The following is a 26,215-nucleotide window of genomic DNA, read 5'->3' on the forward strand; positions in this document are numbered from 1 at the left end:
ACTGTATCAAGGACTGAAGAAAAGTCTATTAGGAGAATTCTGTTCGGAAATAGTCACATTCTGTACTATTTGCCATTTTGAAAGTTTCTGAAAATCTTTGTAATATTCAAATATGTAAGCAACATATTTGTAGGAAACAAATATTTCAAAACCTTTACAAGGTGGAGGTATAAAATGTATTTTGTGGTGACTGAATTACAAATTAATGCTATAGATACAAATGCTCAATGTAGTTTTGTGCCTATTAGTTTGGGAACCTGATAAATTGAAAAACATGCGTGGTGACAACCCAAGTTACAGATTCGGTTAGTCTGTTTTTGTCTATAATTGGTTGAGTAACCTCAGGAAAGAGTATGATGTTGGTTTTCCATTCACATGTGTGTAGCATATACTCTTACCATGATTTTCTGATCTAGATTAAGTCTCATTGCTGTCCCAAACCCCACCACAGAGTAGGTAAATTTCATTCAGTATATTAGAGGAGACGGAGTTAACTTGAAGGTGCTCAGACTTTATTTCATCGTGATGATGAAAAAAATTACATCTTTGGGTGCCTGAAACATGATGATCAATTCTTCCAGAGCCACACAAAGAAGTCAAATAGGAGAGGATGATCACATTAAAATCATTTGAAGAGAAAGATCTCAAGGTGTATGAACTCTGCTGATACTCTGCTTTTTTTTCTGGAGAGAAAAAGCAGAGTTGCTGTCATCATTTTCTCAACAAAACTAGTAGAGATACTGAACAGAAGTACAGCACATATGTGACAAATTAATCCTGATGCCAGAAGTGAACTCTTTTCTAAATCTAGGATTAATCCCAGTGAATGAAATAAAAAAAAGAAGCATTAGAATTCCAGTTATTAATGGAATCGCCTTACTGAAAAATGCAGTTGTGTAACAACTGGCTAGAATGTGAATGAGAAGAGTCTGGCTTTTCTTTTTTGTGGCACAACTTGGTAGTTGTTTATCTGCTTTAGAAGAAACTGATATTTTCAAGCAGTTAACATGGCCCCAAGCAACAGATTTAGCTTGCCATATTACTACCTATATGTTTCCTGGTATGTCTGAGACTAGTATTAACTAAAACATTTCTGTAAGAATGTTATGGTGTTAATTAGTAAGGGAAGTATTTTAATATCTTGTCAATAGTTCCATCTAACCAGTGGCAGAGGTAATTAGATCTCTCATCAAGCTAGTCTGAAGGTCTGATACTGTTTCTGTATCAAGAGTTACAGATTCAAAACTACTTGCCATGGCAAAAAATTTTGCATTTATGATTCATGGAGAAATGTAAATTTTCTTGATGGGGAGGATTGTTCTCTCTAAACCAGACTAATCCTATGGACTTGGTACAGAAATAACAAATAACAGACAAAAGTGAAATTGGAGCAACAAGCAGAAACTCATCTTTCAGTCTAATGTGAATACATTGCCTGTGCTTTGTGAATTGCTTTGGCTGGCCATTCAATTCCTAATGGAATTCCAGACCTGCATAGAAAACAAATTTTCAGTCTTCCTGTAAATTTGGGGTGTAAAGACAAAGAGAAACTCAAACTTACCTGTATCTGTCTTAGATACAAGCAGGTTTGTAAGAATATAAAAAAGGTTTTTATCCATATGACAGTTTGAATTTCTGTTACTGGACTGTGTCTAACAATGACTAACAAACTCTGTAATGTGTTCTGCCAGTAATCTGGGAATTGCTTGAGGTTGATATGAACCTTGAAAACTAGTAATTTAATCAGAACTAAGAGAGTGAGAGCATAATCTGTTCCAATTATCTTTGTCAGTAAAGATATTTTACATTGTGAATATTTTAGTATGCAATGGATGCTACTGAAAACAAGGTATTCTCTGGCACAGTATTTATTCTTAAAGTACAGAATGTGCTTATGTTATTTTAGAGGTTTCTTCTTACAGCTTATCTAATGAGGCAGAGCAAATGTGGTGACAGCCTCAGAAATTCTGAATGTGATAGGTGTCAGAACAACTTCGGCAAACAGTATCTGCTTTGAGTTCATTTCTTAATAATCTGAAAGGCTGTGTTGAATGGTGGACATGTTTGCTCCAGCTGACCATCAGCATACTGTCTGAGTTGCTTGGCTGTCTGGAAATAAAAGTGCAAAGTGCCTTCTTAGTACTGTTCCTTCTGTGATTTGTCGAAGTTGCACATATGGAAGATATGTAACATTTTCCTGCCCCCCGCTGTTTCTGTCAAGGCACACACTAGTTACTTTGCTTTTCCTTGTCTTCCCTGGTGGGTGAGGAAATGTGCCTGTGTTACTTTTATACAAAAATGACTTCTTGTGCAGAGAGACTGGCAATTCCAGCTCTGTTTGACCTGGTTTAAGTGACTGACAAGTTTTAAAGGTAAGACTAATGTGGTAACACTGCGCTTTCCTTGGAAAACTTCAACCACCAGCGTTTATTACTTTAATGCAATATATTAAGAATAAAAATGTGTATGTTTAAAGTTGTGAATTAAATAAATGTGGCTTCCTCTAACCTTTATTTAAATGTATCAGTAAAGGAAAGTAGGGAAAGGTAGATCTGCAGTTGAGTGATTTTATAGATTTTTTTTTATTTTATTAATAATGCTTTATTAAAAGTCCTATGGAATGATAGTTACCTATAATGATTTATTAATACATCACTGAATTCTTGCCTGAGCTCTCCAGAGAGGTGAAAGTGTAACCCATGGAAATTTCCTTCACTTTTTGAATATTTAGATTTTAATTGACTACATAATTTCTAATGGTCTGGACAGTTGCACCCTTGTGGGTCCAGTTGGATCAGCTTAAGAAATCATTTGGAGCTGTTCGTAATTGTCTTGCACAGAACATAATAATCACTGCCATAGCTGATACGCCATTAAGGACTTAGGTGACTATTTTCATTCTGTTTCAGTGCAAAGTTAACTGAGGCTTGCCTTAAAGATGTCTAAACTTAGACTTTCAAGATTTAGGATATTTACGTCAATGAACAGAGGAACTTAGCTAGAAGATGATATGAAATGTTGGGTATGATTGTTAAGTGCTTGTGATTGATTAGGAGGAAAAAATTATGAAACTCATGAAATATCAGTCAAGATCCTTCTACTTGTTCTTAGGTTTCTTTCTCTTATTTTTGATGTCTCTCGCTTTTTAACAACTATATAGTGTTTGGGGTAGCCAATGAGACAACACTGTCTGCGGATGCAAATGCAGACAGATAACACTAGCTGATGTTTCTTCCATAAAATCATGAATAGTGCTGTGCTACACCAGATATAATCACCAGCATGCTCAATGCCCTAACAAAATCAGAACCATCTCAACAAGACTTAAGGGTCCCTAAGACACAAAGGACTGAAAAAAAGTTCTTCACTTCTGTCTTACTGTGTAAAGCATCCCTCATTATGTTACATAAAGCTAATTTTTTTTCTTGTGCTTTTGGACTTCTGAATGCTGTTAAGATGTTCAGGGTGCTAAAAAATGTTCCTGTTGCTGCATAACTGTCCAGAGAACTGTGCATTGTCTGGGAGATTCAGAACAGTCACAGGGATCAGCCTTCAAGCTCAGTTAATACAGCTGATTTTTACAAATTACATACATGCCATGTAAAAATGCAAGTCCTTGGTGTACGTATAATATCGCTGAACGTTTAGTTTTGGTTTACAGATTTTAACTATGAATTAACCTGCCCTTGAAACTTTTGTATTTCTACCTACAACAGCAATTTAGACTAATTTTCTGATTGATTTTTTTAGTGATGCTTTAAATCAGGAACACAAACAAATGCCTTCTTCATTTCATTGGATTTGTAGTTGCTCAGTTATGAAATTTCCACCTACTGAAAACTGCTGTGTTTTCTCACTGCAGATTAAAAGTGTACAATATATCCTAGTTTTATGTCTAGACAGATTATTTTCTGCTAAAAAAAAACCATGAAAAATTATTCTGTTAAGTACTTTTAAGAATTGAATACTACTAGGTGAATTTCTTGCCTTATTAGGTAGTATTAAAATCTGTAGCTACAGAATATAATTGGCAATCTACTAAGATTATGACACATAAAAATACTGCTCTTTCAGTTTCCAATAAATATTTTTGCTAGTATCTAGTTAAGAGGAGGCAATTTGAGTTTGTACAAAGCATAGACAGTATCATCAAGCTTTTCTTTTATTGTTTTCTCCAAGCAGTGTACCAGTAATAGAAGTGCTAGCCAGAAGGCAATATGGGTAGGAATTCATGATAATTTAATGAAGATGTTCTGATATTTGCTTTTTAGCATTTTTTCTGTAAAAGTCATTGCTATCTTAGTACATTCTGTCTAGGTTAAATTGAAGTTTCTAAGAACCTGACCAAGATTTACTTCAGGGCAAATCAAGACTTTTAAGATTTGAGTAGGTACAGAGGTTTTTTTTCTTACCTAAAATACCAATATTTGTATAATTTGTATATTGAAATTTGTATACTAAAAATCTCTGGTAACTGTATGAAATATACATAATCACACATGCAAGTTTTGCTGTGATGCTGCCCTTTGGGTGAGACCTTAGCATACTGGCCTTGGCTAAGAATTGTAGAATTCAATTACTATCTCTCTTCTTTATAGCATTTGTCCAAAAATGTATTGAGGTCAATTTTTTGTTTCATCAGTTTCAGTAATATCAGCAGCATTAAATAAATGTAACAGATCTACCAATTCACTCTAATTCCTAAAGAGAATTGGACCCCAAATCAATTCCAAAGATATATGAATTATGATGAGTACAAGATTTTATTTTTTAACTTGTTGATTATCTTGGCTCTTCTGCTCTATCATCAGTTTATATAAACAGAATTCTTTGCAAGGTTAAATGTCCTTCAGCAGCAGAGGAAAAAGCCCCAGATATGATGATAGGGCTGTTTTGCAAAAAGATTCCTTATGTCCTTTAAAAGGCTTTACTATTTTTACTTCTAATGAAAAGGTTACCTCTCCCTGTAAACCTTGTTCATCTCTTACTAACTTAGACCATGATAACTCTTAGCAATACTATTTCTCCCAAGAACAGAACTGGGAATGTTTATCAGACTTATATGGAGATTTTATGCTTTCACAGGACCAAGTCTTTACCAGCATTTAATCTGTTTATCAGACAACAAAACCCCAAATCTATAGAGTGTGTTTCTGTTTTGGAAAAGACCTTTGATTAAGTCCATTCTCACTCTGCGTCACCCACTGACCATGATCTGTGCTGTCATTTCAAGAAAGGACGGTCTTTAAAGGTATGCATAAAAGATTAGCTGGTAGAGGTTAGGGTTTTATCTGAATTAGAGAAAAGTGATGCAAAGGGAATTGAAAGGGTAAATCTCTATAGATTGGTTTAGCTGTGTATGAGCAAAGCTCAGTGAAGTGCACGTCAACCTCTCTGATATAAAAATCAGGCAGTGAATGTGGTGAAATCTTTTTTTCATATGTGCAGTCCTTGTTGAGCTCAAGAAGCACGGAGCTGTATATGCACTGGATATTTTATTTTTGAAGTATCAAGTGATGTTTTTTCATTTTTATGGAAGTATTTTAAAGTTTGCCCAAGCATTCTAAAAGGAGAGTCTTAACACTTTTTTGGAAGGTAGAGCACAGTAGTACCATTTCTGTTTCTTGCATTTACTATTAAACTTGGAAGCTTTTTTCTTTTTTTTTTGTATAAAAAAGGCTCTTTTGCATACAGTAAAACCAAGTAGATTATGAATACTCTTACTATATATGCTATAGCTGAATGAGATGGCACAAGACTACTTAAGAAAAAAAAAAAGGGTATCAAAACTAAGGCCACTATAACTCCAGGAAAAACCTTGAAGCCTGAAGCATGTAAGTATCAAAAGGCGAGGAAGAAGTAAAGCTGCCCCAGCTTAAAGCCCTGTCTTTCCATGCAAGCAATGGTGCAACTGTGATACTGCATGTGCTTGTGTGATTTCTGCTGGGAGGCAATAAGTTAGGCATTCTCATTAATATCTCTTCTTCTTGAGCTCATCTGAAACTGCAGCATGTGTGGTGGTCTGTCTTTGAGTTTCTTTCCATGTTCTCCATCAATTGCTAATCATTTCAGCTAGATTCATTCTAAACTAAAGATTCAGCCAGAACACATATTCTGGATCTGAACATTACCACACCCTCTACACTGCCGTACACTTTACGTAAATTAAAATGGGGCAGTGGGACACCAAGTATCTTGTTTAAATTCACAAGGATTTGCTTATGTGTGTAGAAATAGAATCTATAATTTGCCATCTCCTGATCCTATCTATAGCTACTGAGCAGCCATAATTTTCAAAATTGGTACATTTTTGCATTTGCAAGTAGGTAACATTATGATAGTTACCTTTACCCTTGTCATAGGAAAAGCCATCATGACATTAACTGTGTGAAGAAGAAACCTGTATGTAAGCAATATCAGCATCCTAATATTGCAGAGTAATCCAGCTGTATCATACCTGTAAGGTAAATACCTTACCAGTTTTCCAGTGGAAAGGCACAATTGAATCAGTTCAGGCAGGAAGCCTTTATATGTTTGTATAATACAAAGAATAGTGCTTGCTAAGTAATGTGCATTGGCTTGCTGGTACCTAACAGTTCCTTGGTTTTGCTTACAACGGTAGATGAGTTGCCACAATGAATTCATGAAACTGTATTTGAAGTGCTGTATCAGATGAGGCTTTTAATCTCTCATCTGAATTCATAGAATCATAGAATAGTTACAGTTGGAAAAGACCTTCAGTTCATCTAGTTCCAACCCCCCCACCATGGGTAGGGACATCACACACTAAAAGAAGGTCACCCAAGACTCCACCCAACCTGACTTTGAACACAGAAAGGAATGGAGCATTCAGAACTTCCTTGGGCAATCCATTCAAGTACCTCACCCTCACATTAAAGAATTTCTTCCTTGTATATAACCTGATCTACCCCTGTTTCAGTTAGAACCCATTGTCCCTTCTCCTATCAGTACAAGCCCTAATGAATAGTCCCTCCCCAGCATCCCTGTAGGCCCCCTTCAGATACTGGAAGGCTGCTATGAGGTCTCCACGCAGCCTTCTCTTCTCCAGGCTGAACAGACCCAACTTTCTCAGCCTGTCTTCATATGGGAGGTGCTCCAGTCCCCTGATCATCCTCGTGGCCCTCCTCTGGACTTGTTCTAACAGTACCATGTCCTTTTTATGTTGAGGACAACAGAACTGCACACAATACTCCAGGTGAGGTCTCACGAGAGCAGAAGAGAGGGGCAGGATCACCTCCTTTGACCTGCGGGTCACGCTCTTTTTGATGCAGCCCAGGATACGGTTGGCATTCTGGACTGTGAGTGCACACTGCTGCCTCATATTCATTTTCTCATTGATTAAGACTCCCAAGTCCTTTCCCGCAGGACTACCATGAATTTCCTTTTTGCCCAACCTGTAGCTGTGCCTGGGATTTCTCTGTCCCAGGTGTAGGACCTTGCACTTGGCATGGTTAAACTTCATGAGGTTGGCATCAGCCCACCTCACAAGCATGTCAAGGTCCCTCTGAATGGCATTCCTTCCCTCTAGCATATCAACAGAACCACACAGCTTGGTGTCACTGGCAAACTTGCCGAGGGCACACTCAATTCCTTTGTCCATGTCAGCAACACAAATATTAAACAAGATCGGTCCCAACACCAATCCCTGAGGGACACCACTCGTTACTGGTCTCCAGCTGGACATTGAACCGTTGACCACAACTCTTTGAGTGCGACCATCCAGCCAGTTCTTTATCCACTGAGTGGTCCACCTATCAAATTGATGTCTCTCCAATTTAGAGACAAGGATGTCATGTGGGACAGTCTCGAGCGCTTTGCACAAGTCCAGGTAGATGATGTCAACTGCTCCCCCCCTGTCCATCACTTTTGTAGCCCCGTCATAGAAGGCCGCCAAATTGGTCAGGCAGGATTTTCCCCTAGTAAAGCCATGCTGGCTGTCACCAAGCACCTTGTTGTTTTTCATTTGCCCTAGCATGCCTTCCAAGAGAATCTGCTCCCAGATTTTGCTAGGCACAGAGGTGAGACTGTCTGGTCTGTAATTCCCCGCGTCATCCATTTTCCCCTTCTTGAAATGGAGGTTATATTTCCCTTTTTCCAGTTGTCGGGAACTTCACCTGACTGCCATGATTTTTCAAATATGATGGCCAGTGGATTTGCAACTTCATTAGACAGCTCCTTCAGGACCCACGGATGGATTTCATCAGGTCCCATGGACTTGTGTACATTCAGGTTCTTAAGATGGTCTTGAACCAGATCCTCTCCTACAGTGGGCCCAAGGTCTAGGTTTTCACAATCCCTGCGTCCGCCTTCCAAGACTCAAGTGCTGCGGTCAGAGCCTTTGCCAGTGAAGACCGAGACAAAGAAGCCATTCAGAACCTCAGCCTTCTCCAAGTCCTGTGTAGCCAGTTCTCCCGAAAGCTTCCGGAGGAGGCCTACGTTGTCCCTAATCTGTTTTTTAGCCGCTACATACCTATAAAATCCCTTCCTATTATCTTTAACATCCCTTGCCAGGTTTAGCTCCAATTGGGCCTTAGCTTTCCTAAGTTGGTCCCTAACTACCCGGACAACATCCCTGTATTCATCCCAGGCCACCTGTCCTTGCTTCCATCTTTTATAAACCTCATTTTTCTTGTGAATTTTTCTCAGCAGCTCCTTATCCATCCAAGGAGGTCTCCTGGGCCTCCTGCTGCACTTCCTTCTACTCGGGATGCAACACTCCTGAGCTTGAGCAGGTGACCCTTGAATGTTAACCAAGGGTCTTTGGCCCCCTTGCCCTCTAGGGCTATATCCCATGGAACCTTGCTAAGCAGGTTCCTGAAGAGGCCAAAGTCTGCTCTCTTGAAGTCCAGGGCAGTGAGCTTACTGCACGCTCTTCTCACTGTCTTGAGGACCTTGAATTCGACCATCTCGTGATCACTGCATCCAAGACTTCCCTGGAGAGTCACATTTCCAACGAGCCCTTCCCTGTTGGTGAGCACGAGGTCAAGCAGGGCACCTCTCCTCGTCAGCTCCTTTATTGCTTGCAGAAGGAAGTTGTCTTCCACACAATCGAGAAACCTCTTGGATTGCTTGTGCTGGGCCGTACCATTGCCCCAAGAGATGTCAGGGTGGTTGAAGTCCCCCATGAGAACAAGGGCCTGTGAGCGTGAGGCTTTTCCTATTTGTCTGTAGAGTTCTTCATCCACAGATTCCTCTTGATCAGACGGTCTGTAACATATCCCCACAGTAATGTCTCCCATCACCGATTTCCCCTTAACCCTGACCCACAAACTTTCTGTTAACTGATTACCTGTCCCCAGACAGAGTTCCATACTCTCCAGCCTATCCCTAACATAAAGGGCAACTCCCCCTCCCCTCCTACCGGGCCTGTCTTTTCTAAAAAGCCTATAACCTTCCATTCCACCACTCCAGTCAAAGGAGCCATCCCACCATGTTTCGGTGATGCCTATTATATCATAGCCGCGTAGATGTGCCCACATCTCTAATTCCTCTTGTTTATTCCCCATGCTACGGGCATTTGTATAGAGGCATCTGATCCGAGGTCCAAATGAAGCCAGCTCAGTGGCTGGAGCGGCTAGAATATTACTACATTGCTCAGAGTATTTATTAAAGGTGCTGGCAACTGACTGGGTGTGTTGGGATGGAATGATGCTCCCCTCCCCCAACACAACTAGTTTAAAGCATCCTTGACAAGTCTGGCAAGCCTCCCAGCAAAGCCACTCTTCCCTTTCTTTCTCAGAGCAGTTCCACCAGCCGTCAGTAGGCCTGGCCTACAAATGTGGGCCCCATGTCCAAGACACCCAAACCCTTGACTGTGACACTACCATTTTAACCATTTATTAACCTGTCCAATCCTCCTTGCCTTTGGAAGGTGTTGCCCTGTGTCCTGGAGAATTGTCGAAAAGACTATCTGAGCTCCAGAACCCCTGACCACCTCTCCCAGAGCTCTGTAGTCCTTCTTTATACTCCTCAGGCTACTACTATCTATATCCCTAGCACCCACATGTATCACTAGAAGCGGGTAATAGTCCGTGGGACTTACTAGAGCAGGCAGCCTCTCCGCAACATCCCTGATCCGTGCCCCAGGTAGGCAACACACCTCCCTTGTGACCGGGTCAGGCCGAGAGGTGAGCGCTTCTGTCCTTTTCAAAGCAGAGTCCCCTACTACTACAACCCACCGCTTTTTCCTGGCGGCACCAGTAGAGATCTTCTGTACCAGTGCACCAGCCAACTGTTTCTGATGCAAGTGCATTTCCTCATCAGCCCCCTGCAGGACAGCAAAGCGGTTCTGGGTTGGTACACCAGATTTAGGAGGAAGCCCCTTGCTTTTAATTGCCCTCTTCCTGCTTTGGTTGTTTTTTTTTTTTGTCACTAATTCCCAGCTTCCCTGATCAACAGCTTCCTTCTTTCCTTCGTGAGTTAGAGGGGAATCTTGAGGCACCTATGCTGTTTGGTCCTGGAGCAAGCAGTCCTGCTTCCTCTCAGCTTCCCTGACATCTTGCAGCTTACTGACAGCACCCCATAGCTCAGCCACCTGCTGGAGGAGGACTTCCATCAGAGAGCAGCGAGCGCAGCCCTGCCCATTTTGCACCTTTCCCTCACAAGACCAGTGCAGGCACTCTCTACACTCCAAGCTCTGCACCGCAACCTCCCCACTTACCGGCTCTGTCTGGGTGCCTACGCTGGCCACCACCGGGGCAGCTGAGGCAGAGCTCCCAGAGTGGACCCTGGTCATACGGCGAGTGCTCACCATCCCGCTCACCTGCCCGCGCAAACCGCCCCGCAAACTGCCTCTACCCACTCTGTTTGCCTGCTCTGTTCACCGCACTCCCCGGGTAGATTTTTAACCACTCACAGTTGGTGCCCCTCCTCCTGTCTCCGCCCCTGGTGAGTCACCTCCTCGCGGTAGTTGAGCTCTTTGCAAGTCCTGTGAAGGACTTGAGTCTCCCTCCTCAGTGGCTCTTGTCGCTCAGTGGTGAGGTTTCTGGACGCTGATCTCCCCTGGCTCCGCTCCAGTGCCACAGGCATCCTTTCTCAAGCCACCCCTCTCAGCAAGTGACTAACAATGGCCACTGATGGCCGGTTTGAATCTTCCACCGAGCCTCCCGTCTCCACCCCCGGTGAGTTACCTCCTCGCAGTAGCTGAGCTCTTTGCAAGTCCTGTCAAGGACTTGAGTCTCCCTCCTCAGTGGCTCTTGTCGCTCAGTGGTGAGGTTTCTGGACGCTGATCTCCCCCGGCTCCGCTCCGGTGCCACAGGCGTCCTTTCTCAAGCCACCCCGAAAGCGATGTGTTGTTCATAATGTAAATTAAATGGTCAGTAAACGAGAATCCTGAACCAAGTATATGTATCCATCACTGTGTGAAGTTCATAATTTATTGTTACGACATTTTACAAGAGTTTATTGATCTCTCAGTGGAATGTTAGTTCTTCACTATTTTAGCCTTCAGATTATTCCTTCTGAGTGCGGGAGGCCTCAGATTACATTTATTTCTGAATAGCCTCATATTACATTTGTTTCTGAATAGTCTGTTTGTGATTCTGTGGTGAGAGGTTTTGTTTTGTTATGGGAGACAGTTGGTTATTATACTGCATTATTGCCTTCCATAGGGATGTCCAAGTCATCAAAACCAGTAACTGTGAGTGTTTCTTTACATGCAGATGCTGTTTTCTGCATGAATTAACCTTTGAAATCCTAATTCTTGAGGAGCTCCATGTATTTCCTTGTGAAAGGTTTCTGGTTTTCCATTGTGTATTTTAGTGTTCTTGTTCTTTCCAAGCTCTCTTTTGTTCCCAGTAATGGTCTTGGTTATGTTTTGAAGGTTAGTAAGGTGTTCACTTTACTGCTTAAAGAGAAATGTATGCCAGAAGCCATGTAAACAGTTTGATGTTCATTTTGAATCTTATCAAGGGAGTGTGTTAATGCTTGAGATTTTTTACACCTCTATGGTTAGTGAAACTCACACCCTCAAATTGTGATCTGTTAACCAGTGTATGGCAACTGCAATTAGCTTCACTCAGGGCTGAAAAGCAGCTCAGACTGTAACGAGGTCTCCCAGGACCACTTATACCACAAATACTGTAGTCATATTTTCTCATTAGCTCCTTTCAGTTGTCACAAATATGATTTTCCACTGTTTTTAGAATTAGACCAAAAACATAAAAGCTGGGTATGTGTATAGAAAAGACAATTATTTTCCATGATTCAAGGATTTTTTTATATCTTTTCTTACAGGTAGAAACTTGCACAATTTAATTCATTGACCTTAAGTTTCATTTAAGTCTAAGAATGTAGGAAACAATTGGATAAGAAAAGAAGATTTTGAATTACTTACTTTTTTGTTATGTTTAAGCTCTTACATTTTGCATTACATCATGAATAGTTAGACACTTTCTATGTGGGAGCCATCAAGACGGCTCTAAATCTGAAGTTATCATTAGACATACCTATGTCTCAAACATGCAGTTTTGTTACTTTGAAGAAGAGACTTGTTTGCAGAGAAGCCTTATACCAGTCAGCCTTTGTATGTGCAAGTAATTTTCCTGGTCATGTATATAGACCAGGTGGGAAGAGGAATAAATTTGTTCTGGTTTTGGCTGGGATAGAGTTGATTTTCTTTCTAGTAGCCAACAGACTGCTGAGTTTTAGCTTGAATCTGAGAATAATGCTTGTGGATAACATGGATACTTTGTCATCCTTATACTAAGTCAAGGACTTCTCAGTCTCTTATGCTCTTGCCTGTCAGGAGTAGCGCAAGAAGCCAGGAAGGAGCAGAGAGAAGACATCTGACCCAAATCAGCCAAAGGGTTGTTCCATACCACAGTATGACATACCCAGTATATAAACTTGGGGGAGTTACCCGGAAGGGGCCAAACATTGCTCAGGTCAGATTGGGTATTGGTCAGCGGGTAGTGAGCAGTTGTATTGTGCATCACTTGTCTTTCTTGTCTTTCTTGGGTTTTATTCCTCTTTCTTTTTGTTATTTCCACTATTATTATTATTATTGTTGTTGTTGTTACTATATTTTACTTCAGTTATTAAACTGTTTGTACCTCAACCCATGGGTTTTACCTTTTTGTGATTTTCCTGCCCATCCCAACAGAGGGGATGTGTGTGAGCAAGTGGCTGTGTAGTACTTCGTTGCCAACTGGGGTTAAACCACAATACAAGTACATGTTACTAGACAAATTCCCATAGTTTCTGTAACACAGATTGAGAGGTTTTTTCCCTGATCTGAATTGCTAGAATTTTAGCAATATTACAGTTACATCATTTCCTTCTTGATATTTGCTAAGCTTTTCAAGTAGAAATTATAGCAGTAAGAGGCAATTTAGGTCTGTTAGTCTCTGAACATGATGAATTTGGGATTTTGCTGGAGGGAAGAAATGCCATCCAGAGGGACCTTGACACGCTTGTGAGGTGGGCTGATGCCAACCTCATGAAGTTTAACGAAGACAAGTGCCAGGTCCTACACCTGGGTGGGAGCAATCCCAGGCACAGCTACAGGTTGGGCAAAAAGGAAATTCAATGCAGCCCTGCAGAGAAGGACTTGGGGGTGTTGATCGATGAGAAAATGAAAATGAGCCAGCAGTGTGCACTTACAGCCCAGAAAGCCAACTGTATCCTGGGCTGCATCAAAAGAAGTGTGAGCAGCAGGTTAAAGGAGGTTATCCTGCCCCTCTACTCTGCTCTCGTGAGACCTCGCTTGGAGTGTTGTGTGCAGTTCTGTTGTCCTCAACATAAAAAGGACATGGTACTGTTAGAACAAGTCCAGAGGAGGGCCACGAGGATGATCAGGGGACTGGAGCACCTCCCATATGAAGACAGGCTGAGAAAGTTGGGTCTGTTCAGCCTGGAGAAGAGAAGACTGCATGGAGACCTCATAGCAGCCTTCCAGTATCTGAAGGGGGCCTACAGTGATGCTGGGGAGGGACTATTCATTAGGGACTGTAATGATAGGACAAGGGGTAATGGGTTGAAACTTAAACAGCAGAGGTTTAGACTGGATCTAAGGAAGAAATTCCTTACTGTGAGGGTGGTGAGGGTGAGTGAATGGGTTGCCCAGGGAGGTTGTGAATGCTCCATCCCTGGCAGTGTTCAAGGCCAGGTTGGATGAAGCCTTGCGTGATATGGTTTAGTGTGGGGTGTCCCTGTCCATGGCAGGGGGGGTTGGGACTAGAAGATCTTTCCAACCCTAACTATTCTATGATTCTGTGATTCTATGATACATTCACCATGACAGTGCTGAGTAATCTCTAGTTGTCTTACAAACGTCTGTGATCTTGTAACTCTGTTTTATATTAACAATAGATAGATATGTTTTTTGTCATAATCTTTGGTTCTGAAACACTGTTCGACTGTCTTGTTTTTGTGAAATTAATTTCTGTTCTTTGCCTTTTTCTTGCTCTTGATTGCACTGTAAATTTCATAATGTGTTATATTAATTTCTTACTTTTAGAATCGAATGCAATAAAACTGAATTCCATGTCAGTCTGTTAGAGGACAACATGCATAAAATATTGAGTAGGTGTAAGAAAAGTTTGGCATAAGAATTTGCTAGATATTATTTTCAGGCTTACTTAATTGCTATTATTGTAATAATAATTCTATATTATTATAATATAAATAAAATAAGTAGTCCATATTCTCAATTTCTGTATTTTCATGTCTTGCATTGTTGGAAATAATACTCGTTTATGAAGTAGGAAGTGAAGAGATGATAGCTTTGGACAGCTCTGATCCAGACTTGTGTATTATCAAAGCTCTAATTATAAGCTCATTTTTTTATGTGTTGGCAAATTAAACCTTGTCTTATTTTTCTAGTAAGTTGAGTGTGAAAATACTTTTCTTTGTGGAAGAATGTTTGTATTTTAATGCATTTGGAGAAAAAATATTAAAATAAATACATGCCTCCCTCTAACTTTCACAACTTCATCTAGATATTGCATGTGTTTTTGCTATTAAAATTAGCAGAATGAGCTGATAAGAGTATGTTCAGTGCCTGTTCAATAACCTTGGGTTAAGAGATTAAGCTATGAGCCTTGGCACACAGCTTTTGTTACCATCTTCAAGAGGCAGGTTGCTCAGTTATGGTGCTCAGTTATGTGTTGTGCTCACTTCTGTCATTTGCTGGTTCTTTAAGTAATAACTTTGCTTCTCTGATTTACCAGTATTATATTAATGTTTTTTAAGGTTAGGCTTCTTTGTAAATATAAAGACTTCCAAAGACACATATGACAACAATCTGGTAGAATTTTGGTAGATTATTACAACAGAATTAATATGACTTGATTCTTGCTTTGTCGAAAAGGTTAATTTTATTTTATTCTTTCAACTTTTTCTTTGCTGTCATGTTTAACAAAGATAAAAAAGTAAAAGTAATAGATACACAACTACTCTTATTTTTCCTTATAAAGAAATCAGTTATTACTAGCAATTATGTGTTATGTGACCCTCTATAGAGCAGAGGCTAATGAAGCTCTATGAATTGTTTCTTCTGTCTCTGCAAGCTGATTTACATGGGGATGGTCGATAGAAAGGATAACACAAATTAAAACTGAAACTTGATTGACTTATGCAAGTTATAGAAGGCAGACAAAAAAATGAATTTATTATTTCAGCTATATTTATGTTTTTCTTCTCCAAACTAGATGTGTTATCACCTCATTCTTTAAGATATTAAGAGATTTTAATATTTTCAAAAACACCCAAGAAGAAATAAGGCAGTCAAAGCTACATTTTAGGATGTCACTAAGAATGGGAGTCACTCAAGCCACTTGAAAAAACTTTAACCCTTAGAGCTGGCACTAGGTGGAAGGATTAAAGGATATAATTATTAAGGTCATGCAGGCAAATACTTTTTGTTCTTTGCTTCTGGCATCAAGTGACTCATGATATCTAAATTTTTTTCTCAAATTCTACATTTCTAACACTCTTTATTTGTTAAGACAAGCTTGTAAAATGTACTGGCACCATTACAGGATTGGGGACAGAAGCCACACCTTCCTTTCCAAGTTGAATTGATTGTGTTTGAAGCCAGAGAACGACCAACATCCTGAGATTGAAGTATGCAAGCATGTCAAGGGATGCACATGCAGATACTTCCATATGCAGATTTGACACCAATTGATTGAAAATTTGTCTAACTGAAGTTGTAGGGAAAATTAGGTAGCTTTTTGTGTCAACTGTCTTGTGGTAGTACTGCTAAACATCGATAGCTATATTGTATTTTTTATCAACTAATTATCTCTCAGTAACTAAGAATGATCAGAAGTAATTTAAAAACTTGTGGAATCATTAGATAGAATTTTCAAAATAATTTTGTACATTCAGAATTTTTATCCAAGGTAAGAAGTGTTTTATAATCTCAGCACTCTGTTAAAATATATGTGTGATAAGAATTCATGAAAGCTTCTTTAAACTGCAATTTCCATTCACTTTTCAATTACATCATATTTGCTGGAGTACCTAGTGAACATACTGTCTAATAAAATGCGTTATTTTTTTCTGATTATTTATATTAATAATATTAGCAACAAAATCTCATTATTAGGATGTATTTTTCTGGAATAAAGAAGTATTTAAATTGTTTACTACTAAAATTATTTCTCATGGCCTACTTGACCTCAATAAGCCAGATAACAGAATTAGTGTCTTGTTCAAAATTGTATTTTGCAGGAACAGAAGTTTTTCACATACATAGAATATTTTTAATGCTCCAAGTCTTATCTGATTTTAGGGAAACAGCTTCATGAAAATGTATAATTTTGAGGTGATTTTATACTTTACAGCGTAGTCCTGGTATAACTTACAAAGAAAAATAATTGTCATGCTTGCTGATTTTCTTAGCAGAGAAGGTGAGGATTAAGCAAGTATAGAATCTGGAGGTTCACCAAGTTTTTCTTCCATGTCAGGGGTTACCATGTTAAATATTCCTCTGCTTTTTTGTGTATTGATAAAGTAAGGCAACTTTTACCCAACTGCAAAAAAACAAAACAAACAAAAAAAATCTAATTGTTTAGATTATTAGGCTTTCACGGATTTCAAGGGTTGAAATTTTATAATAGTGTTAAAGGAACTATGATTAAGGTACTCAGGTACGCTGTTTTATCGGTAGTAGTGAATTTTCATTCTAGATTTTAGAAGAAGGAAGCAGAGAGGGGACAAATAGATATGAAGGGCTAGCATTCAATTATGGTTCTATTGTAAGCTATCAGAATTAGGTGGTTGGTTTTAAAATCTAAAATTGGCCACCTGAACATTTAAATCAGCTTGGAAGATAATTGTTGGTGGTGGTAAGTGGAACAAAAAGGTCCCTGAGGATGTAGGTGTATTTTGCAGAACTTATATGAGAAATTCAGAAATTGCTTTTTGTTGTGTCAACTTTTTTTTTTTGTCCCAAAAATCATCCGGTAATTTAATTTTGTGTAAGGTAGGAGAAATTCTTACGATTTATCCTATAAAATACATCTTTTTAATCCCTCTATGTCATGTCAGCTGATGTAAATGATGTAAATGAACAGCAGTGCATTTACGTTAATGTGACTGAAAATATATTTTATGAACTATATTTTTGAGTGACACAGTATAAACAGTGCAGGTTAAAAAATAACATTAATCTAGACTCGGTCACAAGTATATAGTAAGGTCCTATTTTATTTCAGTAATCGATTTGTTACATTAATTAATTCATAATAATTTTCTTGCTTGCAAGAAATCAAAAAGAAGATTAACAAAATAACCCATTAGGTGTTGCAGTTGTGACAAGGCAAACAAATGAGCTTTCTTCTCATCTGTACAAGCTTCTCTAGCAACATATTGGAACACCAGTGGCATGTAGCATTTCATGACCTGATGACTTTTGCAATAATCACTGAGGAAATACAAACATTAATTTAAAATTATATTTTCTTGTCTTTTGTCCTCATTACTGTGAATTTATAGTTCTTCCCTGGAAGAAAACTCTCAAAGCTTACATCTTACAATATAAATTTTCCGAAGTTACACAGTAATAAAGAAGTGGAAATTCACATTTGTATTATTTTCCAAATGACTTGTCTGTGTATATTTCAAGCAGCTCACATATTTAAAGACTTGTGGGAATATTGGTATAAAAGCATTCAATATAAAATAATATTTTTCTCCAGTGTATCCATATGAATTTTCAATGTATTCTATGGAACAATTCACTAAATGGAGAAATTGAGACACAGTACATTGCACTTGTGGATTGTGCTCTTGCTATTTAAAAAAGACCTACTGTCTTTTAACTGGGATATTACTGTATGTGTCTTCCAGATGTGTGGAGGTGATTGCCAAAGAAGGCCGGAACCTGAAAGAGCTGTATTTAGTATCCTGTAAGATCACCGACTATGGTATGTAATGTACCTATATCTTTGTTTTTGTCAAGATTAAGCTCTACAAGTATTTCACAGGGACTATTATAAAAGTGTTGGAAATATATAGATGAAAATTTTCAAACCCTTTATCCACAACATTAGGAGTAGTACAAGAAGTTTTTGACATACTTTAAAATATCTGTGGTTAGAAGTATGAAAGTCAGTGTATGTATGTACTGCAGAGTGTTCCTTATAGAATTGACAGCTACTGGGTAGACTGGGTAGAGTGCTCTTTGAATTGTTCTGGAGTCTGGGAGAGCACTTGAGAGAAAATCAAAAAACGCATATGCGTTTCTAGGTGCTGTAGAAGCGTAACTAAGCAACTATGCCTGTTGTGGACCATAGAATTGAATGAACTGGATGACACCTTAAGAAAGCTGTCACAATATAAATAGAAAAGAACATCTTAGAAATTAGGCTTTCTGTCTCATAGGCCAGATAGAGAAATAGAAGTCATACTTGAAATTGGAAAACTTAGCACTTGACTGTGTTTGCAGAAGCTGCTTTAGTTTATCTTGTTCTTTTGGTTTGGGTTTTTTTTTTTTCAAATAAGATACTGACCTGAAATTAGACACTTATTTCTGCATTAAAGCCAAATTCTCAAACATCTATCTCCCATTTTCATGCTTACTTTTCAGTAGGATTTGAAAACTGTACCTTTGATATGTACCTCTCGTGTTTTACAAGTATATTTTCTCATTCACTTTTTTTATTTTTAGTTTTTACTCTATGGCATTTATAAAGAATTGCTGTGTCAAAGTGGCAAATTATCTTTCCAGTGGTCACAAATTTGCTTTTTTTATCTTCCCCTTCAGATTTTGCACTTTGCTGGGGTTTACATGGGTGCATTCAAGGGTATGTTGGTCTGCAGAGTTCAGCTCATGTCCACAGTATTTGAACATGAGTTCACAGTGCAGCTGGAACAGTTGTGGGAGCTTTGGGCATGGCAGAGGAGAAGGGAGCACGAGCTCATACTGCCATTTTCTCTGGTCTGCAGTTGTTTGTGCTTCCATGTGCAGAATAGATCTTGTCAAGTTGAAAATATAATTTTCTTGTCTTGTTACCACGTGGTTAAGGTGTATTCCTGAATTTGTGAAACAGGAACTGCCTGCTGGAAATTCAGGGAAAGGGATTGTCTGTAGAGCACAAAATGACTATGAAGGTGCTTCTCATTATTGCTGTAGGGTAAGAGATGCAGAACTTCAGTTGGAAGTGTGACTGTCTGTGTATTATAGATCAACTATCTGTACTCATCCCTTACGACTTCAACAACCCATGTAGAAAGAATTATCATGGGAATAATACAATCAACATCTTGAGGATCAGTAATTTCTCATTGGCTGCAGTTACTGAGAAAAAAAAAACAGCATTTCTCCAAAAATACACTGAGGAACTGAAGAAAAGAAACTGAGGATGAGTAAAGTCTTGCTTATGAAAGAATGGAAGGAGGGTAAAGGAAGTAGGGGTTTCTAGATAAAAAGTGGGCTAGATTAAAAATTTGTTTCACAGAATGAATGAGTGGAGAGATTATACATAGGGTTTGGATGATAAACTTGGCAACCAGAGTCATCCAGGCTGAGCCTCTGTTTCTGTGGACTATGATTCAGTCAGATACTGAGACTGTGAGAACTTTCTCAGTCCACAGTGTTGATAGTAGGTTTTACTGTGTACTTGAAAATTTGGCTACTTAAGCTAATAAGGATCAGTTAGACATCCAACAAAACAGCTGTGATACTGGTACATTATTAAGACTAATTGATTATCATTATAATCTTCAGCATATCTCAGCATGCCAGCCTGACAAATATATTCTCTGCTTGTGATATCTTGAGCTGAAAATGCAAAATAAACTGTAGTAAAGTAGAACTTATGAGCATAATATATGCTTTGTAGGGAAGTCAAAACTTTGCCTTCAATTAAAAATATAATAGCAAGTGAATATTAACTAACAAGAATGTTCTAGGGTGGTGCTAGGCCCTTCCTTTTTTTGTTTCCTGGTACTTCAGTGGAAGACTTCCCGCTTTTGTCTGTGGTGCTGTTAAGTTAAAAAGTGGGCTCCTTACAGTGCTGTGAGCTCAGTTTGTTGTTGAAGTTCCTTTATCAAGGAAGCTGCCTCTTTTTTACTATGGGAAAAGAGCAGTTTAAGTTGTAACTGTGGACATTTTCACTGGTATTTTAGAACATGCCTAGAGCTGGTAGCCAGATTTCTTGCAGCTTGATGGACTACAGATGTAGGTTTATAAAGCCCTCTTTGAAATTGTTCAGACTCTGGGACAAGAGGTCAAAGTGTTTAGCAATTCATCTGGAAAAAAGTAAGTAATATTGCTGATTTCCAACAAAATTTGTAACCATTTGAGACATTAATTAAGCAAAAATAATAATAACAATTGCTGTAAATGAAGAAAACAATTACAGCAAAAACTGTTGCTGCCCTGCAGTTAATACTGTAGGTATGTATATGTGAGGTAATTTCATGTAGTCTAGTGAAAACTACAAAGTGTGAACTTTGTCACTGTATTCATTCCATTTATTTTCCAATTTCTCCAGTAAGACAGTATGCCAAATGACCACACATGCAATTACTATTTTTAAAGCATGCTAAAATACTATGTCCTATTTTGAAGCCTAAAGAGTTAATTAAAAACCCCTACACCCTGTTAATACAGCCATGGACAGCACTACTTTCTTTGACATTTTGCTAGGCAGAAAGATATTACATTACACAGAAGTATGGTCAGAAGAAGATTCAAATAGGAATTCAAGTATGTGTAGATACTAGAAGTTGTTAACTTGTAAAAAGATGCTCTATTTCAAGTTACATTACAAAATAGCTAATTGTAAATTTTTTTTCTATACAAGAAAGTGTATTTTGCTTACTTCTGAAAAAAAACTTGTAGAATTATATCTCTATGCTTCTCCAGCATAATTCTCTAAAAATCCATTTTTAATTAATGGTGTTTGTGACAATGTAACACGAATGCTACAGTGTAACAACTAGGATGCTGTAAAGGAGTTTTAAAGTTTCTTTACATCCAGAATATTGATAATAAAATTATGACTAGAATTTACCTAGACTGACAGGAGAGACTGAACTAGTATTATCTTGGAGATAAACACCTGTTTGCCCAAGAACAGAGACAGAATGAAGTTAAAGCTGACGTTAGTTCCTCATATCCTTTTGCCCTTTTGTTAAACAATCATGAATTAAGCATGGATTTTCAGTGTTGTCTCTGAATTTTCTGCCTTTTGTTGGGATTTGTTTCACAGCCTTAAGTTTGCTTAAACATAAGGGATTTTGTATTTAAGCTTTTAGCAAGAATTAGTAAGAAAGCTAGGCTTTCTCAGCTGTGGGGAGACTGTGTGTCAAATGAACTAGATTGATGTGAGGATGTATACTAGTGGGCTAGGGCAGCAAGGACATGCAGAATTGTGTAACTGTCTTTTCAATTTTATGCTCTAGTCCTGGGTTCTATTGATATCCTTAATACTCAGAATTTGTTTTAAGTAAATTATTACTTTAAAACTTTGTAAAGGTGCAGAGTGCTATATACTCTGAAATACAGAAATGAGATTTTCTCTTCAAAGATTAAAGGGTTTGATTAAACTAGCCTGGGAAAGAGGACTACATGTTTTAGGGGTTTGATTTTGTAGAAATGTTAAGTGTGAATTTACTAAAAATTACTCTAAAACTGCATTCTTACCGGTAGTGCAGGATAATAGTGTCTAGTGCTTTACTTCCACTTCCAGATTTAGAAAAGTAGTCAGATCAATGGGTTTGGTTTGTATGTGCAGAAAGAAATTTAAAAATGAAAAAAAATAAAATAAAGACTTTTGCAAAAAGTTTGAAAGTGTTAAAAATCAGCACTTTGTACAGATATGCCATGAGAAATCATTTCAGAAATTTATGAAAAAACAAAGTACCAAACTGTTGTTAATAGGAATGTGGTTAGCACAGTTCGGGAAATATGTTTATCTTGTAACGATTCCTGTCAAGCAACCTGCAGAAGATTACAATTGTCTCAATAGCTGTCTTGTAGAATTTCCATTACCTAGTATTTCTGGATTTTACCAAACTTAGAAAGCCCCTGTTTCTAGCTAATTGCACAAAGCTTTTCAGATTAAACACTTGGCAAAGGACCTGAGATGAACTGTTGTATTTTGCTGATACCTTTAAGATTCTAAATATTGAAAAAGAGCTCTCTAGATATGTACACTTTTTGTTTCCTAAAATTGTGAGTATTCCTTTTTCATATTGCCTCTTTTCATCATTTTCTGGTGTATTTAGTGTCTCTGAAGACACATGATTTTTTTTTAAAGGTTTTTCTTCTATGAAGATATTTGCTGAAGCAAAAACCGAGTTTCAGCAAACTATGATTGAATTATATAGTTTTTATTTTAAAATGTTATGGGTGGGGCATAGCTGTTAGAAGGAGATATCTAGAGGAATAAGATAGTGTTTATACAGAGTCAAATCCAGCTGTCACAAAACATAGCTGTAAGTTGCATTTTTTTCTTTATAACTGAATTATGGTCTTTTTTCTGAGAAGTGAGATACAGCTAACAATGTTAAAATACTTTTCTGAGATTCTGTTAAATTCTGATGGTTTAGTATCTAGGCTACATGTGCTTTCAATTTTAAAATAGAGTATTTTAATTTATCAGAGGATCAGATCTTCCTACTGACTAATACAGATAAATCTCATGAGAATTGCTCAAGTTTTCTCTTCAATATTTAGCATTTGTCATGTAAATCATGAAGAATAAGCACAGGGTGGGTATTTCCCCACAAAAGAATGTTCTATTTCTGCTTCTCACTTGGATTAGCAAATCTCTAATGCTTGATCTCACTAAAACTATTTCTTTCCTAATGTTATCCTTTTAAAATCTGTTTTTAAAGCACCATATGTTTTGCAAAGTGTTACTCAGAAAGGAAATAAATTTTTGTGGGATAAATGCAGCACTTATGGATGGACAGAATGGATCAGGTAGTAAATACATATTTGAGTTTAAAAGATTTCATCCTCACACATTACTGGTTTGCCTTCATGCTCACACATTACTGGCTTGCAACCTCTTTCTCAATTGATATAGTTTAAATAAATATAGCTTTCATTTTCTCTTTCAAAATTGTTTTCAATTGCTGCGATATTGAATTCCAAGTCTCCCTTCTTCTCTGAGTCAATCTTCTGTCTATTGTGCTTTTTATTCCGGTGCATATTTCTTTCTCTTTTGTACTCTTCTAATAACCTAATGCATGCAAAAAGCAATCAACACTGAGAACAATGTTTATGCTTGTGAATAAGTGTACATAGAATCTTATAAGGACCAGAGCCTCTGTTACCTTCTTTCATGGTTATATATTATGTTTATATGTACATTTTTGTGTGTATAAAAGGGTGGTATCATATTACCAAATGACTTTATATATTTATTGCTATATATGTATGAAAGAAAAAGTACATATATATTGCTTTCTTGTAAACTTATTTTATTTCCTTTCCACATAAGCATATTGTCTCTACTTTTTGTTCTGTTATTTAATTGTTCAGAAACATGAATTCACTGATGTAAGTCAGCAGTATTGTTGATGTGTAGTGCCAAATTTTGAAGTTCTTTGCTTAATTTTAAGGTTCCTTTTCTATGGATAGGCTGCAACTTCAGTTCCAGTAGACTGTATTAATAACCTGAAGAATAAGTAGGTAGCAAGCAATTTATACCTTGTTGTATATATTGTTGGTGCTTCCTTTGACAAAATCTCTGGCAGCTAGTAGAGTGTTCTTGTTTGCTTTTATGTTAAAACTTTCATTATTCCAGAATTCTGAAGCAAAATAATCTACAGCAACTCTGGTAATTATAATGATTAGTGAAAGCTTATTCAAGCAATAGCGGTGAATTACAAAGTCATACAGCAGCAATGCACAGTATAACTTACTATCCCTTGCTCCATTTAAATGGCAGTATTATTTCTGTTGGCATGCACAGAGTGACTGTTTGGCTTCTTTTCATGTATTTCAGAACCTCTGTATATTTCCCTCTGGCTAGGAGAAAAAAATATAGAGTATACAACTTCTGTAAGGATGTTTTTCAACTTGTTTTTCTGAATTTTTATATTCCTTTAGTATTGTTGTTTCAGTTTGAAGTACTTGTGCTTAAAGAGCCTTGCAGGTATTTACATGAAACTTTATTTCCATAAGGGATCCTACTGACACTGAAACTAAGGTTGTTGTTAATGTGAGGAAATTTGGCTGTATACTTTTTATTTTGGGAGTGGAACCCTATTACAGGACATGTCCTTTAGTTCTGTTAAGAGTGTTCAGGATAACAACTTCAGTCACCTGTCTGGAGTTTTCAGTAGAAATTGTTAATAGAAAAAGTCAAATGAAAACTTTATCAGAAGTAATCCCTGAAGCAGAAAGAGCCCTTGAACAGTCTGGCATCACCATATATAATTCATAACTATCAAAACTCGAGTTTTCTTTGTCTGAGTTTTATCAGTATTCCCAGTGTCACAAAATTCCATGCAGTGTTCTTTAAAAGTTGATTTGAGGTACCACTGTGCGTCTTCAAGACCCATACAGTGAGATAAATTACTGCAATAGCGTATTTCTCAACTAACAGCTGCAAATCCTTTTTCCTACAGTACATAATAAAGGATTTTGCCTTTGAGCAACGAGATGAGACAAACTTCCAAACTATTTTTTGTCGTACTAGAAGGACTGTTGTCCCCCTTAACCTGTACACTTAAAAATAATGTAGTATAATAGCCAGTTGGAGGAAGCTGGCTGTATATGTATTTTGAATCACCAAGATGAACAGAACAGAAGCCTATAATCTGTAAACTATTTGTTCCTAGTTGATTGTTCTAAATATGAAAAATGGAGATGTGTTGTACTTTAGGTTTGGATTGTCTTGTAGAGAGATCCACAGGTAGCATGGTTTTAATTTAATTTCTCCTGTGGGAAACATAGTTGCTTGGATTGTTATTTCAAGTCTTCAGTGACAAACTTGGCAGTAGTTTTATCAATCATAATAGAAAGTTTAATTTTGTGGTTTTTTATCTCTAGAAAGAGGTGCTTCATTTAATCTTTGGAAAAAATGTGCCGTGTTTCTGAGTACCAAAACACAAAATATATTTCTGATATAACAAAAATTGAAATGGCCACAACCTCTTCCTATGTTGCCAGAAATACTTTTCCAGGTTTTTATGTATTCATTTTCTATATTTACTGTGTTAAGAAACTATTAAAATGCTGACCTTTCATTTGACCCATGACCTGGCTTCTCCTGTGATATTTGTATTTCCTGTTTTTTATCATCTTTAAAAAAACTTTATTTCTCCTGTGCACATGTTAACCCCTATATTGAAAACAGTGTGCTAGGTGCCTCTTCAGAGAGCTACCGCACAGCAAAAACATTTTTTAAATTATTATCTCTAAAAACTTACTGATTGCAGCTGAAGACTGAATTAAAGTGAGAACGAATTATCACATGTAAACTATATAATTATGATCATATTGTGAACATGAGGATTATTGCAGCTTGGTTTTGTATTTTGATTAAAAACCCTCAAACTGCCAAAGAAATGGGTTGTCATTTTACGTTTTTGTCTTGTCTTTCATTTCAAACAGTATCTATTAATTTCACAGTGCAATGGAGAATGCGATTCCCAGTAGAACATTTGATTTTCAGTCAGACATAGATTTACTTGATAAAACCAACTGTCGAACTTGTGTTTAACATGAATATATTTCTGGCTTGGTTAGAATATAATTTAATTTAAATGTTTAAAACATTTA

General features: G+C 37.6%; 1 protein-coding gene across 1 annotated transcript in view; it reads left to right on the forward strand.

Moving 5' to 3' along the window:
- Window positions 1-26,215, forward strand: part of FBXL17 (F-box and leucine rich repeat protein 17) — a 284,908-nt gene that overhangs the window by 174,243 nt on the left and 84,450 nt on the right. Inside the window, exon 7 of the mRNA XM_034073123.1 lies at window positions 18,319-18,395. Coding sequence (XP_033929014.1) covers window positions 18,319-18,395 — 77 coding nt within the window. The remainder of the gene's footprint in view (window positions 1-18,318; window positions 18,396-26,215) is intronic.

This window comes from Melopsittacus undulatus, chromosome Z (assembly GCF_012275295.1).
Source record: "Melopsittacus undulatus isolate bMelUnd1 chromosome Z, bMelUnd1.mat.Z, whole genome shotgun sequence".
NCBI classification, from domain to species: Eukaryota; Metazoa; Chordata; class Aves; order Psittaciformes; family Psittaculidae; genus Melopsittacus; species Melopsittacus undulatus.